At 41.4% G+C, this 27,479-nt stretch overlaps 1 protein-coding gene across 2 annotated transcripts in view; it reads right to left on the bottom strand.

Annotated features, from left to right (window-relative positions):
* The window catches only part of LOC121629118 (partitioning defective 3 homolog), a 432,758-nt gene that overhangs the window by 83,595 nt on the left and 321,684 nt on the right, over positions 1-27,479 (bottom strand). For both annotated transcript variants that reach the window (XM_041968670.1, XM_041968671.1), the window contains 2 exons: positions 20,542-20,670; positions 8,121-8,420 (listed from right to left, as the gene is read on the bottom strand). In XM_041968670.1, coding sequence (XP_041824604.1) covers positions 8,121-8,420; positions 20,542-20,670 — 429 coding nt within the window. The remainder of the gene's footprint in view (positions 1-8,120; positions 8,421-20,541; positions 20,671-27,479) is intronic.

Raw genomic sequence — 27,479 nt, forward strand, 5'->3', positions numbered from 1 at the left:
ATAATGCCAATTTCCGATTAAAATAAAACAATTAAGATTAATCTATATAATTAACACATAAATTTTGACAGCCCTATTAAAAAAGTATTAGTATCACTAAGCGTATCGATGATACTAGCCACTCTAGTTACTGGGTATGGGATAGATACTAAACCTTGCACAGGTAAAAATCTCACACCCCTACTTCTGAGGCTTTGTAGGATTTGTTCTGACGTAAGAACAAACCCATGATACAAAGATTTTCACGAATGCCACAATCTTTGTAAAAAGTTAATAAGTAGGACAAAAATGTTCGTATGAACGGTGGGTGACTGAGGCCCAGTGTTGTTGATGCACCTCGGGGTGGATTATTGGGATGTTTTCCTGCTTTAGTGTCAGATATCCACATTCCCTGTGACCTCATCACCCCACACTATAAACAAAATTTAACCAGATTATAGCAGGTAACCCTACGTCTTCTTTCGGTGAGTTTTAATCCAGAACAACCTGGGCGGTGGTCCAGACTTTGTTTTCAGACCCCTGCAGCGAAATGGACAAGTGCTTCATTAGGTCACCTGAGCTAGACTGGTTTGAGCTCACTGTGGGAGCTAATAAAAGGCTGTGGAGGCCACCAGACATTTCTAATGCCATCAGCATGCCTGTAAAAATGCTCTTAGTCCCTCGTGACAGAGTAATGGCAGCACGTGGCCTTGTTGTAACAACGTAATGGGCTCATGATGTCATCATGGATCACAGTGGAGCCAAAGGTCTTAGAGCCTGGCTTGTTTTCAGAAAGCAGAATTATTCAAAGGAATCACATTAGTATCTCTCCGTTTCCTCTGTGATTGGTGGGCTTTGTTTGGGCCAGAAGAAATTACTGGGAACGTTAATAACCAAAGGCACTTTAACCCGGTCAAGCTTATTGAATTGGATCGCTGATTGGAGCAAATGTCATGTCAGCCTCTTGTAATAAGCTCTGCTTTTTCTCTACGTTGCCATCTTTCCTGGAACTACACAAACATTCAGCTTTTCAAATGTGACTATTTCTGGAGTAAAGTTTCAAATGCCATCTAGTGAGCTCAATAAAAGCACTTTGCTCCTGTAAATTATGATGAAACTAAATTATTACTGTGCTGCAATATTTCAGGTATTATTTTTTTTTTCTATTTTACCTGCAGACATTTTTCAGTGAAGGTCTCACTGCCATACAGACCTACAGCCTGTTTCATCTTCAGCAACCATGTGTTCAACAGCAAGGCTATTTGAATCTTTCACAGGAAACTAAACACATCTAGTTTATCTAAAAGTTCACACTGCATAACTTCAGTGTGGATATACGCTTACAGACCACTTTATCATGGTTGGATGCTCTTTTACTTGATGTCACAGATAGAACCAGGTGGTGGAAACCTTCCTCAGAGGTTTTGCTCCATATTGACATGACAGCATCACACAGTTGCTGCAGGTTTGTCGGCTGCATCCATGATGAGAATCTCCCGTTCCACCACATCCCAAAGCTGCTCTACTGGACTGACATCTGGTGACTGTGGAGGCCGTTGGAGTCCAGAGGACTCATTGTCATGTTCTAGAAAGCAGGTGGAGATGATCTGAGCTTTGTGACATGGTGCATTATCCTGCTGGAGCTAGCCATCAGAAGATGCTACACTGTGGTCATAAAGGGATGGACATGGTCAGTAACAATACTCAGGTAGGCTGTGGTGGTTAAACCAGACCACGTTGGTACTAAAGGGACCAAAGTGGGCCAAGAAAATGTCCCCCAGATCATTAGTGTTGATCCAAGGCAGGATGGATCCATGGTTTCATGATGTTTCCACCAAATTCTGAGCCTAGCATCTGAATTTGGAGCTGAAATGGAGACTCATCAGACCAGCAACGAACTCCATCTTCTATTTTCCAGTGTTGGTGAGTCAGTGTGAGTTGTAGTTTCAGTTTTCTGTTCTTAGCTGACAGGAGGCACCCGGTGTGGTCTTCTGCTGCATCCTGGTCCAGACAACTGCTGCTCACTGGATATTTTCTCTTCTTCAGACCATTCTCTGGAAACCTTAGAGATGGTTGTATGTGAAAATTCTCCAACCAACAACCATGCCACGTTCAAAGTCACTTACATCCTATTCCTCATTCTGATGTTCAGTTTAAACTTCAGCAAGTCGTCTTCACTGTGTCTACATGATTACATGCTGCCATGTGATTGGCTGGTTGAGCCGGAGCTGATGAAGTGGGACAATGAACATAAGAGACAGAACTTCTTGAAGTAAAGATTCATCTACACCGTGCAGATCACCCAGGACTAACAGAAGTATCATTGAGTTTGTAAAGTGTCATTAGTTGCCATAATTATATGTTTCTCATTAAAGTAAAAGCTTGATGGATGAAATATCAACTTAACTCCCTTAGGGAGAACAAGTAAACATTATGAGCTGTTATTACGGCCTTAAAGCAGACGCAGGGGTTGTAAAAGATTAATTTGTTTACCAATGAATTATTGAGAGGTAGGATTTAATCAAAGCTACAGATGTTGAAGTCAAAAGTGTTGTTAATCTCACTTTGATTGCATGTAAATGGAAATACAGACTATAAAATCAGGCTGATTGTTGATTGCAGAGTTAATTACAGACAATAAACAATAAAAGTGATTAACTCAGATTGTCTGAGTGATTATCGGACACAAATGGAACGCTGAAGAAATGGAATTCTTCATCTGCATGTACCAGCCTCATCTAATGCTCCTTTAAAACAATACAGAACATTATAGAAGCAAATGAATGTGTCTGTGTTGGAATGTGGCTGATTCCTCATTTAAAGGTCCCATATTATACACTTTATTCCCAATCTGAGACCATTCATTAATATCTAAATGAAATATTTCCGCCATGGTATGGACAAATCGACCCTCAGTTTGAGTGCAGCGGCTTCTCTTCACCTCCCTCTTTTTAGCAGCTTCAGAAATGTGCCGTTTATGGTGGGCGGAACCCTGGTGGAGCAGCTCAGCTGTTGGCTCCGCCCATCGCATCGCCCATCATGAGGTGATTGACAGGTTAATATATTTTCAAGCTATCAGACTAATAAGGCCGAAATGATAAAATAACTGCCAGCTCTTACCTCTCCAGCTGTGTCACGGACAGTTGGTATTGAACCTGGCTTCAGCTTCAAACGGTTGGCGAAGCCTGCTTTCCATGCCCCCATGTTGTGGAAACAGTCCTCTTTGAAATGCTGGCCACAGACATGCAAAACCTTTGGAAGTTTTCCGGGTACATTTCCTCCAAAAATAAAATTAATCCACTCAGTCCTCGTGGGTTCAGTGGATGGAAGTAAAAAAACGTTTTCGTGTTCATTTATGCAGCCACAAACAGAACAGTGCTTCTGTCGCTTAGCCATGTCCGCTAACGAGGGTTGCCGAAGAGGGAAAAACACTGGGCGCTAGGTGATTTTTAGAGGGCGGGCTTTGAGAGCCGGTAGACGGGTCCATCGCTCTGTGGGGAGTGGTTATTGTCCCTTATGATGTCATAACGTACACGCTTTCAAACAAGCTCATTTCAGCACTTACTTCCCTAGAGGTGGAGCAGGGGGGAGAGAGAGCGCCTGAAAGAGTTTCACACTTACGGGTCTCCTACACATGCGGGGGGACCAGTATGACTGTTCCAAAACCATTAAAAAGTGAATTTTGCATAATATGGGACCTTTAAAAACCACGATAAGCGTCAGGGACGAGGCAAAGTCAAAAGTTCAGAGTTCATAACAGCTAAGATTAAAGCTCTACCAGGCTTTTTTTTTATATCTGTGGGCAGATATGCCCCTCTGTGGAGGTGTGAATGCAAGCTTCAGCGCAGATTGATGTTTCCCACCTTTAAGCTTAGAGGTGAAAGAGTGGAGAACCTCACTAACTTTCTCTGGAGATGAAAAGCCTGACCTTTTATCAGCTGTGGAAAATGCATTAGCAACCTCATAATCCAATTCCAAGACCATGCAAAGTGGATGCTTGACTGAAGTGAAGTGTTGTGAGAGCAAAGCAGGAAAAAAAGTGTGTGTTTCTTTTAGGTGAGGCGCTTTGGGTTATTTTCTCTTTTTTCTTGCCTGCTTGCCAGACTCTCCAGAGCTGCTGAGTTGCACAGGACTTTTGAAGCTTTGAACGGCTGAAATCTGCGAGCTTCATATCTTTTTCTCCCCCCAAACTTTTCCCCTTCGTCTCTCTTTCTCGCCCTTGCTCTGAGCAGTGTTAGAAACTCTGCTGGGTAATGGGAGCAGCAGTCAATCAACCTGAAGTTTCAAAGGTGATGCTTTGTTTCACGCTTGCTTCACACAAATCCCGTCAAGCCTGGCAACCTGTCAGGTTGTCGCTCTAAAAGCCAGCATCCAGCGCCAGTCACCCAAACCACACAGTCCCTCAGCAGATGGAGGGGTTGACTTGTCAGCTGCCTGTCATGAAATGAGGTCACTCCATTTTTTTCTCAGGTCCTTCTTTCCCTTTTTTATAAGGTGAAGCAAATCAGTCTAAAAAGAAAACATTGTGCTCAGGTGTTTGTGTCTGGCTCACTCATGTAAACTCAGGTTTTAGGGTGAAAAGTGATATTTACCTTTACTTTATATAAGATTTTAATAAAACGGAACATAAATAAATCCCAGTTTTCTATGGGTGCCCTTCATTTTTTACTGAGTCTGACAGCACTGTCAAAACACCAGTGGAGCTGCCAGTTCCAATAACACGGGGGTTAGTCATAAATTGTCAAATGAGCTTTTGTTGTAGCGTGATCCCGTAGAGGAACTGTAAAACTCGATATGGCAGAACGGGCAGGATCTCTGGACGACCACGCCAGCCAGGAGTCCTCATATCTCCAAGGGTTTTTATAGGCTCAGGTCTGACTCATTCTAGCTTTACAGTCACAGTGACCTTCCCATTAGGGCTCCATTACCAAAGGTCTATTAGAGAGAGAGGGGAGCATGTTTAGTTTATTTATCCAGCTGCAGCCTCTTCTTATGAAATGCGGTGGGTAAACAAGAGTGCAGCTTCGTGAGCATTGCGGAGTCATGGGTGAGTGCCTTTATTAAAGGCTTAAAATGGACACACATGCTTATAAACGTGTGGGACATGAAGCTGCGATGGCGACTGCAGCCATTTGATCCTCACCTCCTCTTAAAAGGTCTCCATATCAATGAAAGGGCCCCAAAGGAGCTCCAAGTAAAGTTCTGTTTTCCGTTTGAGCAAAAATGTGAACAAACTGATGGTAATTCAGAGACGTGGGCGCACCGGCCATGCTAATGTTTGACTAATTGGCTTCAAGATGTACAGATGTGGTCAGATGTTGTCCTCTTCCTATACATCCGCCGCTTATGTTATGTAAGTAGAAATATATGCAAACTATCTGCATCTCCAGCTATCATGGACGATATAAAATCCATGAATTTATTTTTTTGAAAAAAGAAAAAAACAGCTGTGTTGTAATATTTAATTTGCATGCGGTGTTATGGTCCTTTCCTGCATGACAAACGATTAACTGAACATGAAACTTAACTCTTCCAGAAATTCACTGGTATAACTTCTGTTAAGTCAAATCCTTAATCTGCTCTTTGATCGCAGCATGTCTCCCCAGGGACAACTGCTGAAAGCCGTAACAGTATCCAGGTCAGGGTTAAATGCTCCTCATTCTCCTCTTTCCTAATGAAAAGTGACTGACAGCAAGGGTTGAGCGAGAACTTCCATGAATAAACTGCTTCCTGTGTCCCGACCTTGACGTGCAATATTTGTGCCATCTCTGCAAATCAGAGGCACATCCGCAGGTTTGAGTCCAGTTTTCTTGTTTTGACACCTGAATGAGTCTGAAAGGATTGCAAACTCCAAAGTTCCATTTAGTTTAATTTAGAAATGCAAATGAATGTTTATGTTTGTTATGATAGGCGAGTGACAGGAGTCGTGAATGTGCAAGTGGTAAATAGAAAGCGTCTGAGCAAAATAAGAAGCAGTGGATATTATTAGGTCTCAGAGGCAGCTATACACATATTGCTGCTCGGCTGGCATACATATGATATGCAAAGCAGCAAGAGGTGCAAAACAAAAACGCAGTGTTGTATATGTTATGCAGTCATGACAGCTAATCCCATCCCTGCAAATACAGTCCCCATATTGTGTTATCAATATTCAAGGCTGAGACCAAAAACTAAATGTAAGCATGTGTTCAGAAGTAACATGGACGACTAAGCTTTCAGTTCTGGAGGAAAAACAAGAAAAAGGAAGGAAAAATTGAAGGTGAGAGCTGAGTATTTCCAAGAAAACTGCTATGGCAAAAGGAAAAGGAGGAGTTGACGTTCAAACATCAAAATTAGCTAAAATATTCATATCCCAGTTTAAAAATGTATAAAACCAAACATCACGATGAACATGTGAATGCACTGAACACCCGAAAAGCATCGTGGTGCATTTTTTTCACCTTCTGGCAGAGAGGTGATTGAGCTGAGAGGAGATGATTGCACCGACATGAACAAAAGCTGAGAAGATACAAGAGTTTGGGGTGTACTGCCATGTGGATTTGGCTGGCTACTTCATCATTTCTACTCTAAGATTAACCCTTTAAACACTGAGTCTGTTTTAGGCCTCTGCTCGAAAACTGCATGTGTATATCTCTGCAACTGCAAGATCTATTTGAATACTTCTAGAGCAGGGGTGCCCAAAGTCGGTCCTAGAGGGCCACGTTTCCTGCTTCAACACACCTGACTCAAATTAAATAGATCCAACAGCCTATTAAGTTTTGCACAATGACTCATCAATTTGAGTCAGGTGGTTTTGGAGCAGGGACACATCAAAAACCTGCAGGATTGTGGCCCTTGAGGACCGGAGCTGGGCACCCCTGTTCTAGAGTCTTAGTAAAGGGAAAACTTTGAGACTTATCAAGATGTGTAAATATCAGTACATGTGTTACTGTTGAAGAATAAATGAAGACGGCACAGAGCACAAATGAAAAAGGTTTCAGGTTTGCAGGATGCAGCTGTAGATCTAAAAAGTCTAAAGGTCCATTTGATAAAGTGAAGTAGAACAAAAATCCAGTGTTTAGTTTAGACAGTTCAGGAGGGGTCTCCAAAATCGCCATTAGACACCATCAGTGCTCAGCATTTTAGAAAGTTAATAGCATGGAGAGCCTTCCTCCCTAAATCCACATTAAAAGAACATAGACAGGCTCATCCACAGAGGCTCTTTGTTGGTCACTTAGCAGGAAGAGGTCACAAGCCCTCCAGTGACAGACGTCAATCATAGGAGGCAGGTATTACCCAAACCCTGAATAACATCCTGCAAGACTCTGGGAGACCACTGGTCTTCTGACTGGATATGAAAGAGGAAATCTACCAGCTCATCTCGGGAATAAAACAATTCATTTAATGAAGGTGAGGGAAGCTTTGTAACGCTAACATGAAGCTAAAAACTTTTAAACAAAGAAATGATTTCCTCTTTAACATCTTTCCAAAGGACACTTCAGCATATGGAGGAGTTGGAGGTTGAACATCAAACTTCTGAAAGCAACTTTTCTCCCACAGCTAACTCCAGGAGCTCTAACAAGCTCTTACTCACTTTGAAATGCAACTTCAGAGAAAGGCAAACATAACATTACTGCAGGGAATCCACCTACAGCTCAGCAATATGAAGCTAAAGCCACGGCAGTTTTATCATATCAAATATTTTTCCTGACATGGAGGAGTGATTCTACCCCAGTAAGCTGCTCGGATGCTGAACTCAGAGACAGCATGACTGTGTGAGAGGCCACGGAGGATTACCTGTGATCCAAGCAAAATAATAAAAAACAGAGAGAGGGGGAGAGACTACCTGATATTAAACTCTAACACAAGGAGAATTACTGATAGCTTCCTCTTGTTCTTCTACTTTGTCTGTAGTTTTTACCTGCTCACACCAGGGAATGCCTTGCGGGATAAAGCTTTGTGTGAAATTCAGTGTTGTTCCGTGAACCGTGTGTTATCCTTGACAAGTAAAAGCCAACAAACACCATCACACCACTGCATATGCATTATAGATGAGATGTAAATGAACTAGACTGTCACAAATCACAGTGAAGCGAGGCTACTTAGTGTCATCTGAATGTACAAGAATGGCAGGAAGTAGTGGAACACAGTGTCTCCCCTACCTGTCTGAAGCTGCGGGACGTCCACCCCGAGCTTTGTTGACCTGGGCGTACAGCGCCTCCACGGTTGGACCGTTGCTCTCCAGGTTCAGGGTAGGGTGAGGGCTCTGGGGACTCTGGGGGAGATGGTAGGGATGGCTGTAAACATCCATGCTGCTGTCTGCAGACGAGTCCAACGATCCGATACCGGCGTAAGTGTGTTCCTCGTCCGAGCTGAAGGTGCGGCTGACGACATCCTGGATTTCGGCATATTCTCGCTCCTTTGCCTGCTGCTCCCAGAATTCCTGTGTCTTGGCCTTTATTCTGAGACAAACACATACAAGATACGATGTCAGGTCTTATAACTGGTTCAGTGTACTAACAAAGTAGAAAATCACTTTGAAGGAAGATTTTATTCTTGATAAATAAATAAATAGCCTGAAAACTGTATGATTCCCTTTTTTAAAAAATAAATATTTTCTTTATTGGGTTTTAGAACATGTGATACAGCTGTTTACCTTTAGTATGACTTCTTTTACATTCCAGTCCTAACTGTTCCCACAGAGACTTTCTTGGTGGATAAGGTCATTTAAATATAAAAACAAGACCAGTAATATAAAAGCAACTAAAAAAAATGAGCCATGAGTAAAGTGCATGGTTGATATAACTTAGATCAACATCACAACAGGCTTCTTTCTTGCTTTGACCCCATTCTTTTCCTATTTTACACTTCATATAAGTATTGCCCCATTTCCCGTTTATCTGTCCACATCTGCCCCAAAGATGGGAGGACAAACAGAGGAAACTGGGTGATGTTAAGCAGTAAACAAAAAATCAAACAAAACACACACACAAAAAAGGAAAAAAGCATCTATTCTGTGCATTAATTATCACACCAAAAACTGTATCATTTCTAAGCAACTGAAAATTTTTGTTTCTGAGGAAAATGATGCAAGTGCAGAAGAACAACAACTTTCAGACTATTATGGGCTTAGCAACAGTAGGGACATGTCCATACTAACAGGTCCTGAGTTTTTCTTACCACTTCCCTTTAAATCAAATCTAATTTCATTTATAAAGCCCTTTTCATACCAAAAGCGGCACAAAGTGCTTTACAGGATAAAACACACAATCCTTCACATACCAAAGAATAAATTCTAACTAAACACACCTTATCATTTATACTCACTCTCAAATCTCCCTAAACTGTGAGGAAACAGCATCCTGGGAATCAAAACTACGCCCTCGCAAAATATTAGCTGACTCTTAAACTAATCTTGTTCACTTATATGTTACATTTACTCAGAAGCTTTGGAAATTAAATATAACATCCTTTTAAGTCCTCAAAGAGAATTTATCATTTTAACCTTTCTAACCTTTTCATTTTAATTTAACCCCTTAAAGCCCAACGACAGAAAAATTAAGAGTCTTTTTTTTTTTTTATCCTAAGTCTTTATTTGGCTCTTTAACAAAATGTAAAAGATAATTAACCAAAATCATTTTTGTACATTTACCGTGTATTATTACAGTGTGATATGTCAAAATTTTTGTAGTGCAAAAGGTATCCACTAGGGGGCAGATGGCAAGTATTAGATTGTATGCAACATGGTTTTGAGCAAAGGGTTTACCATAAAGTGATGCAAAAGGTGTCAGAAACTGTATCAGATGTGATGCATACAGCATTAAAGGGTTGAACACACTAAATGAAAGCCTACTTGGAGAAATAACATTGTTCTTTGAGTGGACGGTGAGGAATTGTACAAAGATCAACACAACATAAAAAGATGCTGCCAAATAAAAGACCAAGGTTTTAAGTACTGCTGGGTTCTTGTATATGAGCACTGTATTGATACTTCAGGTGTGTTTGCTTCCTTCAACCTCCTCCAGGGCTTCCTGCTCCGAGTAAAAAAGGCCTACTTGAGCTACTTGCTGGAAGAGCATGACATTGTTTCTTTTAACCTCAGAGGCTGACCAGTGTGAGAACTAGTATTACCTATACATTCAGCTTTCCATCAGAAGTTGTGGGACCAGTTAACTGAATATTTAAAGAACCACCAGCAAGAGAAAAGGGGAGGGAGATCTCTTCTCTCCCCCCCCCCCCCCTTCCTCACCCTCCATGCTGTTACTCTCCCCGGACTGCTGCCACACAACAGGGGCTTTCAAAGACCTTTTCTGTCTCTGAGAATGGTTCCATGCGAATGACCATCTGTCCACGGCTAACAAGGGTCTGCAGGATGAGAGTGCGGAGATCTGATGCCACACCAGCAGGGAGGAGGAGCATAGTGGGAAAGGAGATGGGTTGAGGACAGGCGAAGGCAGGAGTTGACTTCCCACCATGAAGACCCAGGCAGCAGCCACCAGACTCCTCACTGGTTCCAGATGTTATACGTGCTGTAGGGTAGTGCACTCATCAACACATGGAAACCAGCATGCTGCCTCCCACTGCTGCTAGACTTTCCTATTACCTCAGGTCATACCTGACCTCTGACCCCAGTTGCTGCTCCTCACTGATGATTGACAGGTCTGGAGCAGGGTGAGAATACGCTGTAGAACTTTCTCTCCCATGTCTGTGTATTTTAATAACAGTAATCACATTTCAAACAATCACCATTTTTCAGTGCCAGATTAACCCAATTCCCACATCCTTCCCGCAGACTGCCTTGTTTATTCTTACCCGTCCAAAATCCCATTTTCTTGGTTATTATCTGCAGAATGAGATTTTGATGGAGGCCTGATGCAATGTTGCAAGATATGCAGTCATCTGTAAAGCCTCAAAGCTAACTTGGTGTATTTGTGTATTGTTTTTCAGCAGGTAAACAATGAAATTTATCCCCCCAGTTGTTTAGAATTGGTTAGCTTTTCTTAACATTGGCTTTAACAGAGAATAACATCAATTAGCAAAAACCGCCTCCACCTTCCATCCAGCTACGGTGATGTCAGAGCTCTGCCAGGAATGACCAGACAATGATGTTACCACAGGTTCACGTCAGTCCGCTGGGATCTCTAGACCCTCTGGCATTTTATGGACTAATCAAATTCATAAAAAAGAGCATTATTGATATTTGGGATGAGATAATGGCCTCGGCTAGACCGGCGACATCAAGCCAACAGAGAGGCATGTTTGCCAGGCCTCAGGAGTCTGGCATGAACAGGATATGCAAACATAAATGTTAAAAACTGAGACATGCCTTTAACAATTTTACAACTTATTTATTTTTTGTTTTTATATTTTTTCATACATCTTACCTCAGTGTTTGTCTGTAAGGGGAACAGAGGAGTTGGGCCAACATTCAATGGCGGGTTTCCATCGCTGCCTGGGGGCAGTGGGTCGGTCGGTACCGAGCTGATAGTTAAATGTTCAACTGGCTTCAGTTTCATATAGCAAAAGCTATAGTTTAGGAAGCCTCTTATCTAAAAATTACATTAATCTTTAAATGTTTTCAATATTCTGATTTTTAATACCCTCTAGTGACACGACTCTAGCTGCTACAAATATTGGTCTGATGGCCTTTTCTGTCCACTACTTTGATGAAAACTGAAATATATCAACAGGATATCATGAAATTTTGCAGACATTTAGGGAGCTGAGAGCTCAGAGTGAGAGTTAATCTCCTTACTTTTCCTTTGGTCTGACTAAGTAACAAACATTTTGGCTTACAGCCTAAAAACAAATAAATGACAGAGTGTACAGATAAGATGAGATAAAATAAGATAATAGTTTGTCTGTTTGCACAGAAAACTGTACTGCAGCACCGTCATACAAAACAAAAACAAAGAGTCTATAAATATCCATAAAAATATCTGCAGAAACATAGAATCCATAAAAAAGACTTAAAAATGCAGATCCATCAAAATCCATTAGAGCTTACATGGAAAACCAGCACAATGCTACCGATCGAGCAGCGTGATGGATCATGGAATAAATGAATGTTTATCTCTTTATTTGGTGCTCTGGTTTTACTCTAAAGAGGGTTTTTATCATTGACCTCAGCGTACCCTGGGAGGATATGAACGTAAACACCTGAGTTAGCTGCTGAAGCACAAAATCTGTCCAGTGGAGGTGGGATGCAGAAGGTTTGTGGCAACATAAAGACCTGGGAATTAGGGGCCAGAACCAGAGCACAGCCATCAACACTGCATCAGCAGCAGAGAGCAGTAGCCAGTGGCTCTGAGTGAAGAGGAAAGGACCTTGCTGGCCCCCCAAGCAGCAAACCAGGAGGTATGTGGTCAACCCAGGCTTGACTCAGGGAACATGTAGTCCCATGAAGATGTTTGCCATTTAATATCAAGGTGACTGTCATGAAGAAGTGGGCATGAGACGCAGGCTTGGGCCTCATCATCCTGGAGCTGACCGGCTCTGGTCCTGCAGAGAGGCACCCTGAATCGTCCACCTGATGGGATACTCATGATAGGGGGTATAAGAGGGATCTTATTTGCCAGTATAAGGGTGTGTACAGAGCAAGAACCAAGAAACAGCTCTCCACAGGTTTACCCACTACCTTGCAGCAGATGTTCAGCCACAGAGCAAAGCTGGACCTCATATTTCAGGATGCTTAACCCTCTAAGTGCCAAAACCACAAAACTGCTAGAAGCACCAGGCTGTATATCCAGAAAAAGAACTTAAAACTCTTACTGCTTTACACCACTAGATGGCAGACATGTGAATCTTCAATGTAACACATGAGGGCGGAGGCGAGGGCAGAGGAAGGGAGGGTGGGGGGGTCCATTCAAAGTTTATGGGTAAATGGCGTTTGAAAGACACCATACGGAGGCGATGAGGAGGCTCATAGTCGATGATGTGGAGTGGATTACAAAGAAAGCAGCAACATAGAGAAATGCTTTTTCACTGTTGATGAAAAACTTTCTCTGCTATCAGCGTCTCTGATTCTGGAGAGAATATGTGCCTCCTGAAGATGATGATGGTCATCTTGCGATAGAGAAAGTGATGATTCTGTTAGAAGTCATGGTGCATTGTCCATAATAATAACGTACCTGAGGCAACACATGTGGGAGATGACAACTCTGAGGCTTTACTTAAAACCAACTTGGGAAGCAGAATTCCAATATTTGGGAGAGTTTCTAGATGTGGTCGAGGTAGCAAGGGTGGAAACGTAGCTCTGAAACATCTGTGGGAGCTGAAGAGGTCCAGATAGAGCTTTAAATATCCATGATATTTTACTGGGGCAAGCTTTTCACTGTAGGTCTTGAAAACAGAGGCAGGGATGTTATCTGGGCTGGTGGCGTTGCGTCTGTTAAGAAGTCAAAAGGCCTCAGCCACCTGACTCCCTGTAATCTCCGCTCAGGTCCTCAGGTAGTACAATTACTGGCAATATGCATTACCCAGAGAGCAGATCATAACACCTGGGTGCCCTTTTAAATTTGTATTTAGCACCAGTGTACATGTTTTTATTAAAACAAGTAGAAAGATTGCTAAAAAAATATATATGACTTGGTAATGGCTTAACTAACACTAGCCAAAGCTGTACATTTTGAATGCAGCACATAAAAAAGTTGGCATGCTGTTTAAAGTGTAAATAAAAAACAGAAAGCAATATAGAATTTGCACGATGGAGCTTTAACCTGCATTTGTGGATTTCAGGGTGAACAGTGATCATGCAGTGGTTTCCAGTAGAGAATCATGTCTGCTTTAAATGCAGAAATCACTAGCATCCAGCCTTGTCCCAGGCATACAGAGATTCCTCCTGATTCTCTGAATCGTCTAATCATATTCCACACTATAGATTAGGGGTGCCCAGCTCCGGTCCTCAAGGGCCACAATCCTGCAGGTTTTTGATGTGTCCCTGCTCCAAATCCACCTGACTCAAATTGATGAGTCATTTTGCAAAACTTAAAAGGCTATTGGATCTATTTTAATTTGAGTCAGGTGTGTTGAAGCAGGAAACATTGGAAAATCTGCAGGACAGTGGCCCTTGAGGACCGACTTTGGGCACCCCTACTGTAGATGGTGTATCTTCAAAGTAAGAGGGATATTTTTTAGTAATTGTTTCACAGTTTTAGATCCAGTGTGTCTCAGATTGGTGAACCTCTGTCCATCGTTCCATCTGAGAGACTCTGCCTCTCTGAAATGCTCCTTTTATACCCAGTCATGTTACTGACCTGTTGCCAATTAATCTGATTAGTTGTCAAATGCTCCTCCAGTTGTTTCTGAATTGTACCAGTTACTTTTACAACCTTTTGTTGCCCCTGTTCCAACTTTCTACAGACGAGTTGCTGCCATCAGATTCACTATCAGCTCATTTTTATCCATCAAATGGTAAAAACATCTGATATGTTGTTTATATTCTACTAGGAATAAAATATGGGTTGATGAGATTTAGAAATCATTGCATCCTGGTTTTATTTACACTTTAAACTTTTTGGCAAGTTAGGTTCTCAAATTTAAAATATTTCCTCAATTTAAAATGTCTCCATGTAAAAGAAGAGAATCAGTCAGACTTCTGGACATTCATCAAAATTCACAGTCTTCTCCAAACCAGCTGTTTTAGTTATCCAAACACACTGAAAGCATACCACAGTCTCCAGGGTCCTTTCCCTTGTTTGTCAAAGCTTTTACATAAAGATTTGGAAAAATGTCAAACATGGAAACCAGTACAGGAAGTGGGAAACAGTGCCATACTGTAGAACCATTTTTCTGCTCATTAGCCCCAAACCTTACACACCTGCTAACTGTGTTTTTCTTGGGCAACCTGCAGCTGCTACTCTGTTCTCCTTTCCCCATTTTCCCCTCAGAGACCACCCTTGCTTTCTACCATATATAGTCCATTAGCCAATTAATGGCCCAGCATGTTAACATTGAGGAAAGTGCTGCCCACACTAAACACATTATTACTGTACAGCCCCAATTACCAGCCTGTCTCCTCTCTCCTCCTCTTAGCAGATTTTAGTGAAGAAGGCACTGTAGCTTTTAATGAAACCCCCAAGAAGGGGGACAATCAAGTACTCCATAGTGGGTTTTTATTTTAATTACCCTGATGAAACAAAAGAAAATCATTCAGCTCTCCCCCTCAACATTTTTATTGCATTGTTTGCACCTTGAAGTGAAAGGAAGGGTTTGCCATCCTTTTAGAAAACTGGGCTGAAGAGGCATTTCCTTCTGGCAAGCAGACAGTCTAGACAATCTAATACCAAGGCCATCAGGCCAATTCAAGATCAGACCCGAATCCATGACTGACTCGTCTACCAGATGACGCTGTAGCATTTCTGCATGAATACCAAAAGAAGAACCACATTTTGTAAGTCTCAGTATCTTCAATTTACTCAAAGGACACAAGGGAGGGGCTGTCTTTGCTTTCATTTATTTTAAAGTAAGCACACTTTCTAGTTTGAAAGCATGCCTCTTCAATATGCACAGTTGCTATTGTGGATGAAACAGAATGTATTTGCTCTCTTATTTCCACATTACGACGCCTTGAATGGATTTTTCTTTTCAATACGGCCTCATCAAAACAAGCTGACGTTGTAGTGAAGTGCAGATGGAGGGCAGAGTGGATCTGAATCTAATCAGAGCTCCGTAAATGAGTCCGCACACAGCTGCTTGTAAAAAGAACCACAAACTTCCCTTCAAAACTTGTCCCAAAACAACACAATCGCAGAGATAATTGTTCAAGTTTCTGGTGTTAATAATCACATTAGCTTGCTGTAGGTATCAATATAATTACAAATCTAATCACAGTTCCCAATCAGCCAGTCAGACCTTCCTTTGAACTCAGTCTGCAAATGAGATTCAGATAGCAAACTGAAATAATGAGATGTGACAAAGTGGAAAGATATCAGTGCTACCACAATCACTGAAAGAAAAAAAAACTAAAAGAAAGACAGAAAGGAAATGATATGCCTACAGCAGATTGCTTTATTTCTTTTTCAATGTGTCTCGATGCTGAGTATAGGAAAAAAAATGGAGGTTTTTCCTTTTGTTAAGTAAAACAGGCAGTTCTCACGCCCCAATCCAGGTTTGCTTCTTGTCAAAAGCAAATTGTGCTGAGCAGTTCAGAAACACTGGTCAGGTTTAGTTTGTCCAGAGTCAGCAGGAAGTTTTAACAACAAACAAAAGAGAAAAAAGGAGAGATGTGCTCTGTGTTGGTCTGGGAAAGAAGAAGAGCGGCAGAGAGGACTGCCGGCCACTGATTAGAAGCCAAGCGGAGCCGAGCAGATAACAGAGAACGGACATCACAATCAGCAGCCGCGGAGGAAGAGACAAAATGGACTTCAGTCCAGGCAGAAAATGAAGACGGAAAAATGTCAGATTGGCTTTGTGTACTCACAACAGTCAAAAAAAAAAAAAAAAATTTCAGGGCCAGCTCCTTCAGAGATAAGTCTCCCCTCTGCCATTCCTGATGGCTCATTCCTTCAACTGGGATCCAGTCAGTGTGTCGGAGGTTTCAAAGGTTCTCCGTACATGAGCCAGTCTGATAAAGATGTCTTTGGTTCTGTCCACAGGGTACCAGAAGCCAGAATAATGGCTGAGCATTGATCTTTATCAGCATTGTGGCAGGTTAGACTTCTGCCTTGATGAGGCATGAAACAGCCAATCACTGGAGTCGTGTTGAATCTGCCAACATTCTGCAAAACAAATGCAGATAACTTCCCTTCATCAAACGGCTGCAATGCACAGCACTGATGTAATGAAGTCAGAATTTTATGCACTCTCTTCTCCATCATTTACTCTTCATATGAGGCTGACTAGATGTCAATGCAAGGTGATATTTTTACTTAACATAAATGGACTGTATCTGCAAGGAACACAGGCCAAACCATCAATTGCAATAATCTTATCAGGGTCAAAGTTTTAAATATATGACCATCACTACCTTATTGCAGGGTAAAAGGTGCAGGTTTTATGTATTAATCCATTTAACCTCTTCTCTGACTCCTATTCTGAATCACCAAAAGCTCCTGTCAAAACTGTCTGCTCCAGTTAATGATCACTAATGTCAGCTGAGCTGTTAGCTTGGCTGTGGCCCATCAAAGCCTGGAGTGCTTCAACCCATCATTTCAGCAACGTGATCAATCAGAACAGAGCTAAAACAATCCAAATGTACCATCCTGGGAGAACAAAGCAGCAAAAAAACAAGAGCTAATGGGCTTATAAGCTGTCACCTTTTCTGAAGCCGAATGCTTTGAATATTGACTTGGCTTCATGGCAGGTTGGTTTATTATTACCCTCCACGATTTCCCTAAGGATTCCCTTTCCATTAACTGGGGGACAATCCCAGCCTGGCTGAGTGATGGGACTTGGGAACAGGTACAAAAGGAAAGAATTAGGTTGCACCCCTGCATCGGAAGCTCAGACATGCAGAACGGACACAAACAAGACGGGGGATGTGAAATGTGCTGCAAGACAAAGCAGCAGACGATGATTTGGGTGACAGCAGCGAGGCACAAGAAGCAGGGACAGGATTTAAATGGTTGGGAGGAGCGTGTGCTTTACATATCTCATACCCACTGTGGGTCTGTGTTGATTCTGCTGTTTAGCATGACAGTTGTTTGGGAGCTGCTTCAATGGGGACAGATCTGGATGGAGAAGCAGGCCTGCAGGTCTCCAGGGCAGGCAGAGGGAAATGTGTTGGGCCTTCAGCCAGAGAGAGGGACTTCTCGGACCTTCCCTACAAATCATAGCTGAACACCAAAAAGAAATGTGCCACAGCATCTAGAGTGAGGCCTCCAGATGCTCCATTCAGCAGGGAAGGGGCCCTTTGTGATGCTTCAGTGTGTGCGTCTGTGTTTTACCCTCCTCTTCCCTTACTATAAGAGGGAGCGTTATCAAACCCTATTGTTTCTATTCAATTAGCTGTCATTACCAACGGCAGTTTGATTACTGAGTTCATTTAGCTGGTGGAGAACAATGGAGGCAGCAAGCCATCTTTTATCCACCCTGCCACTAACATTGTGTTCCCTGATGGAGAGAATTAAATGGGGCTTGTCTGTGAGGAATGAGGTTTGCACAGCCAAACCCATGCCATGGCTTTTCGTTTGGAGGCCACAGTGTCCGAGAATGCCAGAAGACATAGAGCGAAGAGAGGTGGACACAAAGGAGCAGCATATTCTTGAGCGATTAACAACCTGAGCGAGCAGAAAGAGAAGACAAATGCTGAGCTACATTGATTTCACTGCTGTAACGAGCACCATTAAATCACATTAAACCCACAGAGACCTGTGAGCACCATTAGGAGGTCAGTGGCACAGACAACAACAATCCATACATGATCTATTTAATGCACTTATATAAAAGGAAGGCACGTTTCACAAACTGATATCTGAGTGTTTTCTCTGAATTTTTCCAACCTCGTTGATTAATTAGGTTTTTCTCATTTTGGGGGTCTTATGTTCTGGTCTAACTTCATTTTTCAGGCCTTTCCTTAAACTGGTCTTCCTGATCTCCACAAGCGTTGAAAGATAATTTTAGGTAAAAAAATAAGAATAAATAATAATAATAATAATAATAATAATAATAATAATATTAATAATGGATTAGATTTATATAGTGCTTTTTCAAGGCACCCAAAGCTCTTTACATTGTGTATCATTATTCATTCACTCCTCACTCATACCTGGTGATGGTAAGCTACTTGTGTAGCCACAGCTGCCCTGGGGCAGACTGACGGAAACATGGCTGCCAACCCGCGCATACGGCCTCTCCGACCGTAGCCTAAATTTATCAAATAAATTTGTGATTCTTTATCAGTTTTTTTTTTCAAAATGAACATGATTTATTTCCATCTGTGGTCCCAGGGAAGGTATAATAATAAATACAGTTAAAACAACATAAATACCATTAAAGAAGCAACATTCTACTACAATAAAACTCACAACTATAAACACTCATATTGATTAACCTGCTTTCCTGTTAAATTTCCTCTTATAGATTTAATATCAGCTATTAAAATCTAATGATTAAAACAAATAAAAACAGCCACATTTTTAAAAATGTAAAAATCATAACACAGATCTCATGCCATATTAAAAAATCTGAATTTGGCATTATCTTGCGAAAGACACTGATTTTGGACATGTAGGTCGAACTTTCCGGAGAGGCTTTTTTCCGGTGTAGGTACTAGACGTGTTCGGGGCCCGGTGCTTGTCGATGACATCACACTAAGGCAACACCACTCGGCCAAACCCAATTGTATAAGAGTCAGATCTGCTCGGCGGTCTCTATCAATAGATATTGAACACATATTGGCAATATAAGCTGCTTTTTTCCCATGTGCGTAAATGAATTTGAGTATATAGATTATTTTATGTATTCATGGTGTACAGTCTGGGATTATTTATTGGACCATAAATCAGTTCCAATATTTATATCTAAAAATACATCTTCAAACTGATACACATATCAATAGAAAAGCAGTGAACTCCCACCCTAAAGTCAAAACATTTAACATTAAACCCCTCATTACACGTTAACTATATCAGCAATGGTTGCAAATGTCATGTTTTCCTTTTAAATGTTGAAAGCATTAACAAATCAATTAATAACTGCTAAAAAATTAAAGAATGCACATTGTTTTATCAGTTCGTATTTTATCTGCATGAAAACAGAAACACTGTGTGAGCAATGAGCTGGTAGAAAGCTCAGAGGATGGCAGCGTCTGCTCCTCTCAGCAGGGTCGGGCATCACCTCAATACATCGCAAACTTGAGCTGAAACACCACCAAGCTGAGCTTCCCCTGGTGGTTGTAATACAGCTGCTCATCCGTCACCGAATAGAGACGTTTCTGCTCTATGAACTTTTAGAGATGGCTGTGGTACGTCCCTTTCCACCGGCAATGATGGATTTCTTTGTAGAAGTTGTCCTTGTTTTCTACGTAGAAGAACTACAAAACACACAAAAACTACTTCTGTACTCGACCAAAGACAGTCTCCCACGTAATCGTGCCAATGTTCAGCCAATCATACAGTGTGGCATTGTCGGCAGGGCCCGAGCAGATCCGGTACCTACACCGGGCGCGTCCCACAACTTCACGAATTATATGTACATGCATATATTAATGCATGTTAGCGCATTAAGAAGTACAATCAGAAAAATCTCACACAGGGACGGAAAGCTCTAGCGATTTAAGGAATTGTGGTATTAGTGCATCCCCACTTTTAAGAAACATCCGGAACCTTATGGAAAAATTAAATGTAACCTGAAAGTGGACGATTTTTGGAGCTCCCCTTTAGAGTAGTAGTTGAAAGTCTTTAGGGGAGCTCCTCTGCTTTTCAGGGGAGCCAAGATCCACTTAGCTTCCATCAATGCATGTAGGTGCTTTGTTACAGGGGTGATTCGAATCCACAAAAAACCCTTTTATCCTTATTATTTATGAAGATTCTGACAGTTTTCAAACTGCTAAAATCAGGGTTTTGTGAACACCAATGTATGTTTTTTAGGGGGTCATGGCTCAAAAGGTTTGGGAACCATGTGTTGCTCTGTCTGGTTTCTCACCTCTCTTGTTCAAGCCTCATCTGCCGAGTCTCCTCTTCCGATGCCTGCACGTCCTCCACTTTAGATTTACTGGAGCTCTTCCTTTCCATCCTGTCATCTGACCGCTCATCCCTCCGGTGCTTTCCAAACCTGCAAAAAAGCCACAGCAGTAGAGTGGTTGTAGCTGAGGTCCAGACACTGATCATTTCCAGCCTGATGTGGATATTTCTATGGGAGCGTGTTTCTTCCTTTATCTGGGAAAGTCAGGAGAAACACTGTGTAGGAAATTAAAGTGTCAACCTGTCAAAATCTGCAGGTTTTTTTTTGAGATGTGGATGCGGCCCAGGAGGAGTCTCCCTCAGCACCAATTCAATATTGAAAGAATAACTTGCCTTTTTTTTATCATATAAATGAAATCAGAATGCATCAAACCATATCAGAATATTACTCTGAATTCCCTCACTGCCAAGTCCTCGCATTGGACAGTAAAAAGTGGAAAACAGATAAACTCAGCTTCTCTAAAGAGATGTTGGGCTTTTGTTTCCTTCCTGAGCTGTAAAGTTTGCTCATAGTGATAGCAGCAGTGACAGCTCATGATCTGGATTTGAGGAGGCAACAAGCTGCATGCAAGTGATGCTGGAATCATCTGGAACTTCAGCAAACCAGATGTATTAAATCTGTGCGAGTTTTATTGCAGAATACCAGGTTGGACCCCAGTTTTTCCTCCAGAACTGCCTTAATTCTTGTTATGATAGATGGAACCAGGTGTTAGAAACCTTCCTCAGAGGTTTTGCTCCATGTTGACATGACAGCATCACACAGTTGCTGCAGGTTTGTCGGCTGCATCCATGATGAGAATCTCTCGTTCCACCACATCCCAAAGCTGCTCTACTGGACTGAGATCTGGTGACTGTGTTGGAGTCCAGTGAACTCATTGTAATGTTCTAGAAAGCAGGTGGAGATGATCTGAGCTGTGTGACATGGTGCATTATCCTGCTGGATTTAGCATCAGAAGATGCTACACTGTGGTCATAAAGGGATGGACATGGTCAGCAACAATACTCAGGTAGGCTGTGGTGGTTAAACCAAAGTGGGCCAAGAAAATATCCCCCACACCATTACACCAGCAACCTGAAGCGTTGATCCAAGGCAGGATGGATGTTTTCATGATGTTTCCACTAAATTCTGAGCCTAGCATCTGAATGTGGAGCTGAAATGGAGACTCATCAGACCAGCAACGTTTCTCCATCTTCTATTGTCCAGTGTTGGTGAGTGTGTGTGAATTGTAGCCTCAGTTTCCTGTTCTTAGCTGACAGGAGGCACCCGGTGTGGTCTTCTGCTGCTGTAGCCCATCTGCTTCAAGGTTGGATGTGTTGCGTATTCAGAGATGCTATTCTGCATATCTTGGTTGGAACCAGTGCTTATCTGACTTCCTGTTGTCTTTCTATCATCTCCAACCAGTCTGCCCATTCTCCTCTGACCTCTGACATCAACAAGACATTCTGGTCCAGACAACTGCTGCTCACTGGATATTTTCTCTGTAAACTGTTCGATAATAGTTGTAAAATCTCTACCACAGAACCACATTAGGACAGTCAGTTTTCCATCTGGAACACAATGCTGAACGAAATGAAAAGAAAAACAGATTTTAAAACTTTCAGAGCAAATGTCAGAAACTTTCTGAAAGCCAAACAAGAATGTTCCCATCTATGAAATGTAAAAGGTCACAACAGTTGTGTTGCTCTTGGAGTGTCTGTGTATGTTTTAAAGTCAGTAGATGGTGTTTTTATATAGCAAAGGTTTTTTTTCTTCTATGAAAACCCCAACCAGGGACGTGATCGATAAATAACTTAAATGTTATAAATTCTTCATATATTGTTCTTTATGTTTTCTGTTTCTTACCATTGTGCAAACAAATAAATTAATTAAAGATAATTAGAGAAAATATAGATGGTTGTGTGTGACAATCCCAGACCAGCAACCATGTCACATTCAATGTCAATTAAATCTCCTTTCTTCCTCATCATGATGCTCAGCAAGTCGTCTTCACCATGTCGACTTGACTACATGCTGCCGTTTGATTTGCTGGTTAGCAGCTGGATCTTATCCCATTAGATATTTGTGTTAATAAGTAGTTGGACAGGTGAAGCTGATAAAGCTGATGTTTATCATTTTCATTCTTAAATTTACCGTAATCCAGTCCAGGAACTGACATGTTGCACACACAGATGTTTTGCTATTTTTTAACACACACTGATAATAATCTTTATATCTTACTATTCAGAAATGAATATGTTTGAAATAAACTATACCAGGGATGGTCAACGTCGGTCCTCAAGCGTCACAATCCTGCAGGTTTTCTATGCATCCCTGGACAAACACACCTGACTCAAATTAATTGGATCCAACAACCTAAAAGGATATGCACAATGACTCATTAGTTTAAGTCAGGTGTGTTGTTGCAGGGATGCATGGAAAACCTGCAGGATTGTGGCTCTGGAGGACCGACGTTGGCCATCCCTGAACTATACCTTCTCCAAGTGAGGGGGAGAGCCATGTTGTCAGTGACCCAGTAAAGGTCCCAGTAGCCTTATATTTTCCCTCTCCTCCTCTGCTTTGATCTGGGCCCTCCTTTCAGGCCACTAGCGATGGGGGAATAGCCTTTTATGAGACTTCCTTCATGCCCAGGGTCTTGCTGAGCTTAATCTGCCAATATGTTTCACTATAACAAATCCCCTACTCCACTGATGTTGATCCAGAGGAAAAAAAATAAAAAATGGGTGCAGAAGTTTGTCTCCCTAAAGGTTATTTCATGGTTTTTAGGGGGATGGATGGAACACAGTGAGGAGGATTTGGAAAAGGAAGAGTAGAAGGTGAATTTGCCTCAGGAAGTTAATGAAAGTCCTTGAAGTACGGTGAAGGAAGCTGTCACCTGCTCCAGTGATAGATAGCAGAGTCATTATTATTATTAGCATTCCCGGCCCAATCATGGAGTTTAACTGGAGCCATTTGTTGATTAATTAATCAGGTAATGTAATAGATCTGTGCTGCACAGATTTGCCTTCTCTGAATCTCCAAGGATTTTTAGTATCCTCCACCACAGCCCATTCCAGAGACTGCATCCCAGACTGGTCATTTCCAAAAAAGCTATTTGATCAAAGGTTCAAGATAATAAACATCCACGAGGGAAGCTGTTTCCCATTCTATGAATATATTTCTTCCACCTGCTTAGAGTCAGCCTTGTTTGATGTATTTTTCAGCTTTCAGAGGAAGTTTTGAAAACTGTCAAGTAAAGCTCAGCCAAGAGGAAGGTAAAAATAAACTCAGAGACGGAGACAGAAGAGCTTAATGTCTTCCCTCTCTGACACTGAACGGGACTCAGAAAAGCCCATGTGAAGCATCATAATCAATGCACCGAGTTATGCTGTGGAACACTCAATAAAATCCAGTCTTTGTTTGTGATTGTAGTTATTGAATTTCTTCTCACTTGTGGCCACATGCCCTCACATCCACACTGTTCTGCCGTTGCTCTGTTTGTCATCAGATGTGTTCATATAAGTAGGCTGATTATCATTGAGTTTTTGAGTTAAAAAAAAGGATTAACATGGACAATAAAACACAACCAAGTCCATGTTTAAACAGTTCTGTTCACTATTAAGCACTTTTAGTTCTATTTTCTACATTTTCTCTCATTTATTCTCTGTTTTTGCAAGTTTTAGTTTTCTGTAACTAAATGTTCGTTCCATATTTTATCACAGAGAATGTGTGATTGTTAAAATGAATGTCATGGCCACATAGAGGTGAGTTGAGGCATTCCACTCAACTCTTTCTGTCATTTGGACGTTTTGTTCATATGTAACCAGCTTTGTGGGAGCCTGAAACCAAGTCCCAAAGCAGATGATTAGTCCTTATTTTTTTTAAAAAAAGATTAAATACTGATAGTTATTCTGACTTTATTGAGGACTCAGCCAGAATGCATCATTTCTAAAGAAAGAATAAAGCCAAGCATGCTGGCAGCACTGGGCAAGGAGGTGGTCCACGGCTTTGTGGTAGTGGCAGGAAAATAACAACTGGTTTAGAAGATTGCATATTAAAGCATCATGGCCTTCCCTGACAGACTCCAGAGTGGTCAGTGTATTCACATCACCATGTGAGCAGCAGATCATGTGCTTCTAATGATTATTATTATGTAGCAGCTTCTCCAAACACGCTGTCACCAGCTCAACGCCAACAGGTTGTCTATGAGAACCTTCCTTTATTGTATCCAGAATCAACTGTAATTACTTCATCTGTGGTTGTTTATGTTCACTGCATGCTTGTTGCATTCTGCAGAGAACTTGACTGACTCACAGTTTCCTGCAGCCTGGATGGTGTTTACCTACAAATCCTGTAAAAGCATCTTGTGTTTGGGATACCAGAGCTTTGCAGGAATGATATGTCCTAAACCCAGCAGACATACAGGGATGTGTAAAACAAACTTCTTTCAACATTGTCAAGTGGATTCCAGTTTATCTCTAATTGTGGTATTTCTTAAACCTTTGGCATGAAGGCTATAATAACCCACCATCTTGGTTTAAGTATCAATTAGAACCTTGATTGCCCAATTAATGTTTACATAGTGACAAAGTCTCACATCATCCTCCAATAAATGTAATTATATTATGGGGTTTATGGACAACATGTTGTAATGATTTCATGCTTTATAGGCTCATTTAATTAGGTTGTGTGTTCACATGCTGAACATAATATGATTCATGCACCATAGATCAAAGCAGATAGGGGACATGACATCCATTATGTTTTACACTGCTGGCTTGCACCTCCTCCTAAACTGGTTGTAAGGAATGACTTTGTACTGTTCTGCTTTATCAGAGAATTAACCTTTTATGTCTTTATCATGTGTTCACCACCTAGTTTATCATCCCTACCTGTCCAGCAGTTCAACACAGCCAATCACATGGCAGCATGTAGCCATGTAGACATGGAGAAGACTTGCTGAAGTTCAAACTGAGCATCAGAATGAGGAACAATGAGGATCTAAGGGACTTTGACTGTGGCATGGTTGTTGGTCTGAGTGTTTACTGGGATTTTCACACACAACCATCTCTAGGGTTTCCAAAGAATGGTCTGAAGAAGAGAGAATATTCAGTCAGCAGCAGTTGTCTGGACCAGGATGTCTTATTGATGTCAGACGTCAGAGGAGAATGGCAGACTCAGAATTTGGTGGAAACATCATGAAAGCATGCAGCCGACAAACCTGCAGCAACTGTGTGATGCTGTCATGTCAACATGGAGCAAAACCTCTGAGGAAGGTTTCCACCACCTGGTTCCATCTATCACACCAAGAATTAAGAATGCGGTCCAGCCCGTTACTAGAAGTGGCCAGTAAACAAATACAGTAAATAAATACAGTAAATAAATACAGTAAATAAAGCACATTATGTGGTTCAGTCCAGCATTAGGCATTAAGCAAGCTGTACCAGCTGACAGGAGGAACAATAAAAACTCAGAGAGGTGGATGATAAACAATGTTGAGATGAGCTGCAGGTTAAAGAAATCCCCACAACTAGACTGAGAAAACATGAAGCTATTAATGCCGCTGTTAATCATAAATGCTTGGTGCGATGATGGCTGACTGGTTATTAAATCTCATCTGGACTGTATGTCAATTATAATTTGATGGTCAGATATAATTCCTGCTTCATTAGGATGGAGAGATATGGAGATAAAACTGAAATAATCAGTCAGTCTCCTGAATCTGACATCTGCTGACAGCGTCTCATGAAATGACATATGTTTAAATACTTTTCCACATGAGGCACAAATTACTGAGAAGCCGACTTCACTATGTGCTATTAATAGATAAGAAGTCAGTAAATACACACCCTGTTCAATATGATGCATCATCGTATATCACAAATAACAGAAAGGTTTATACCACTAGCAGCAGACGCCTCATACATCATCTTCATTGATTTACAGGGTAATAATCCTTCAAGGCTCTAACACAACAGAGGAGCAGAAAGTCAGGCAGATTCTCCAGAAAGAGGAAAAAAGTAAATTATGCAAAGCCTCAAAGCCAGTTTGATTGTTACAATCATTTAATCTTGGGAGTAGATTTGAGAGAAGCTAATCTGTTTTGACATCTTCTGCAGGGAATATAGAGGGTAGCTCAGAGTTAGTTGCTTAGGGAGAAACAAAAAGCAGAAATTCCTGTTTATTTCATCTCCTTTAATGTGTGTTTTCAGGTGAATAAAAGAACAGAATGGACCACCTGCTTTAACCTGCTTCTTCCAACATTCAGACCTGTGAATGGAACCAGTAAGTCAGAAAGAAAAAAAAGACTGCATCTATCAATTTAAGTAAATGATGAGAAGATAATTTCAAGGGCAGACAGAGAGAATCATTACGGTTTCTGCTCGGCCAACCTGAAAGTTAATCCATATCTACCAGAGCGAAGTCCCCCACCGACGTCTGGCGGGGTGTCTGGGCCCCTATTCCCTGAAACTACTAGTAGCAGTCAAGAGGAAAATAAATAACGACGTCTCCACCCTCAAATTTCATGGTAATAGAGTGTGAACAGCCTCTTCTCTAAGAGAAAAAACCAAGAAATCTTATTATCGTGATATTGATTATAAAAAAATGTATAACAAGCACACATACACACATCCATTAATGAATTATTACTTAACCAAGACCTTTATAATTCAAGGTCATGTCTGTATGAAGCAGTTCCTGGTTTCTGAACATTGTTGTCTTTATAAAAATACAATTAAATAGTGCTTTGTTTGGAAAATGAGACCTGAGTGATGCTGCAGCTGTGTGAGTAAAAAGGAAGAAAAAGAAAATAAAGGAGTGCTCATTAAGATGTGTGTTCATCAGAGTGACCTCAGCATAACTTTGCCACCGCTGGTTTCTTGGCACCGCCGCCCCAGGGAGTTATAGAGAGTTGTCTCCAA

This window comes from Melanotaenia boesemani, chromosome 18 (assembly GCF_017639745.1).
Source record: "Melanotaenia boesemani isolate fMelBoe1 chromosome 18, fMelBoe1.pri, whole genome shotgun sequence".
NCBI classification, from domain to species: domain Eukaryota; kingdom Metazoa; phylum Chordata; class Actinopteri; order Atheriniformes; family Melanotaeniidae; genus Melanotaenia; species Melanotaenia boesemani.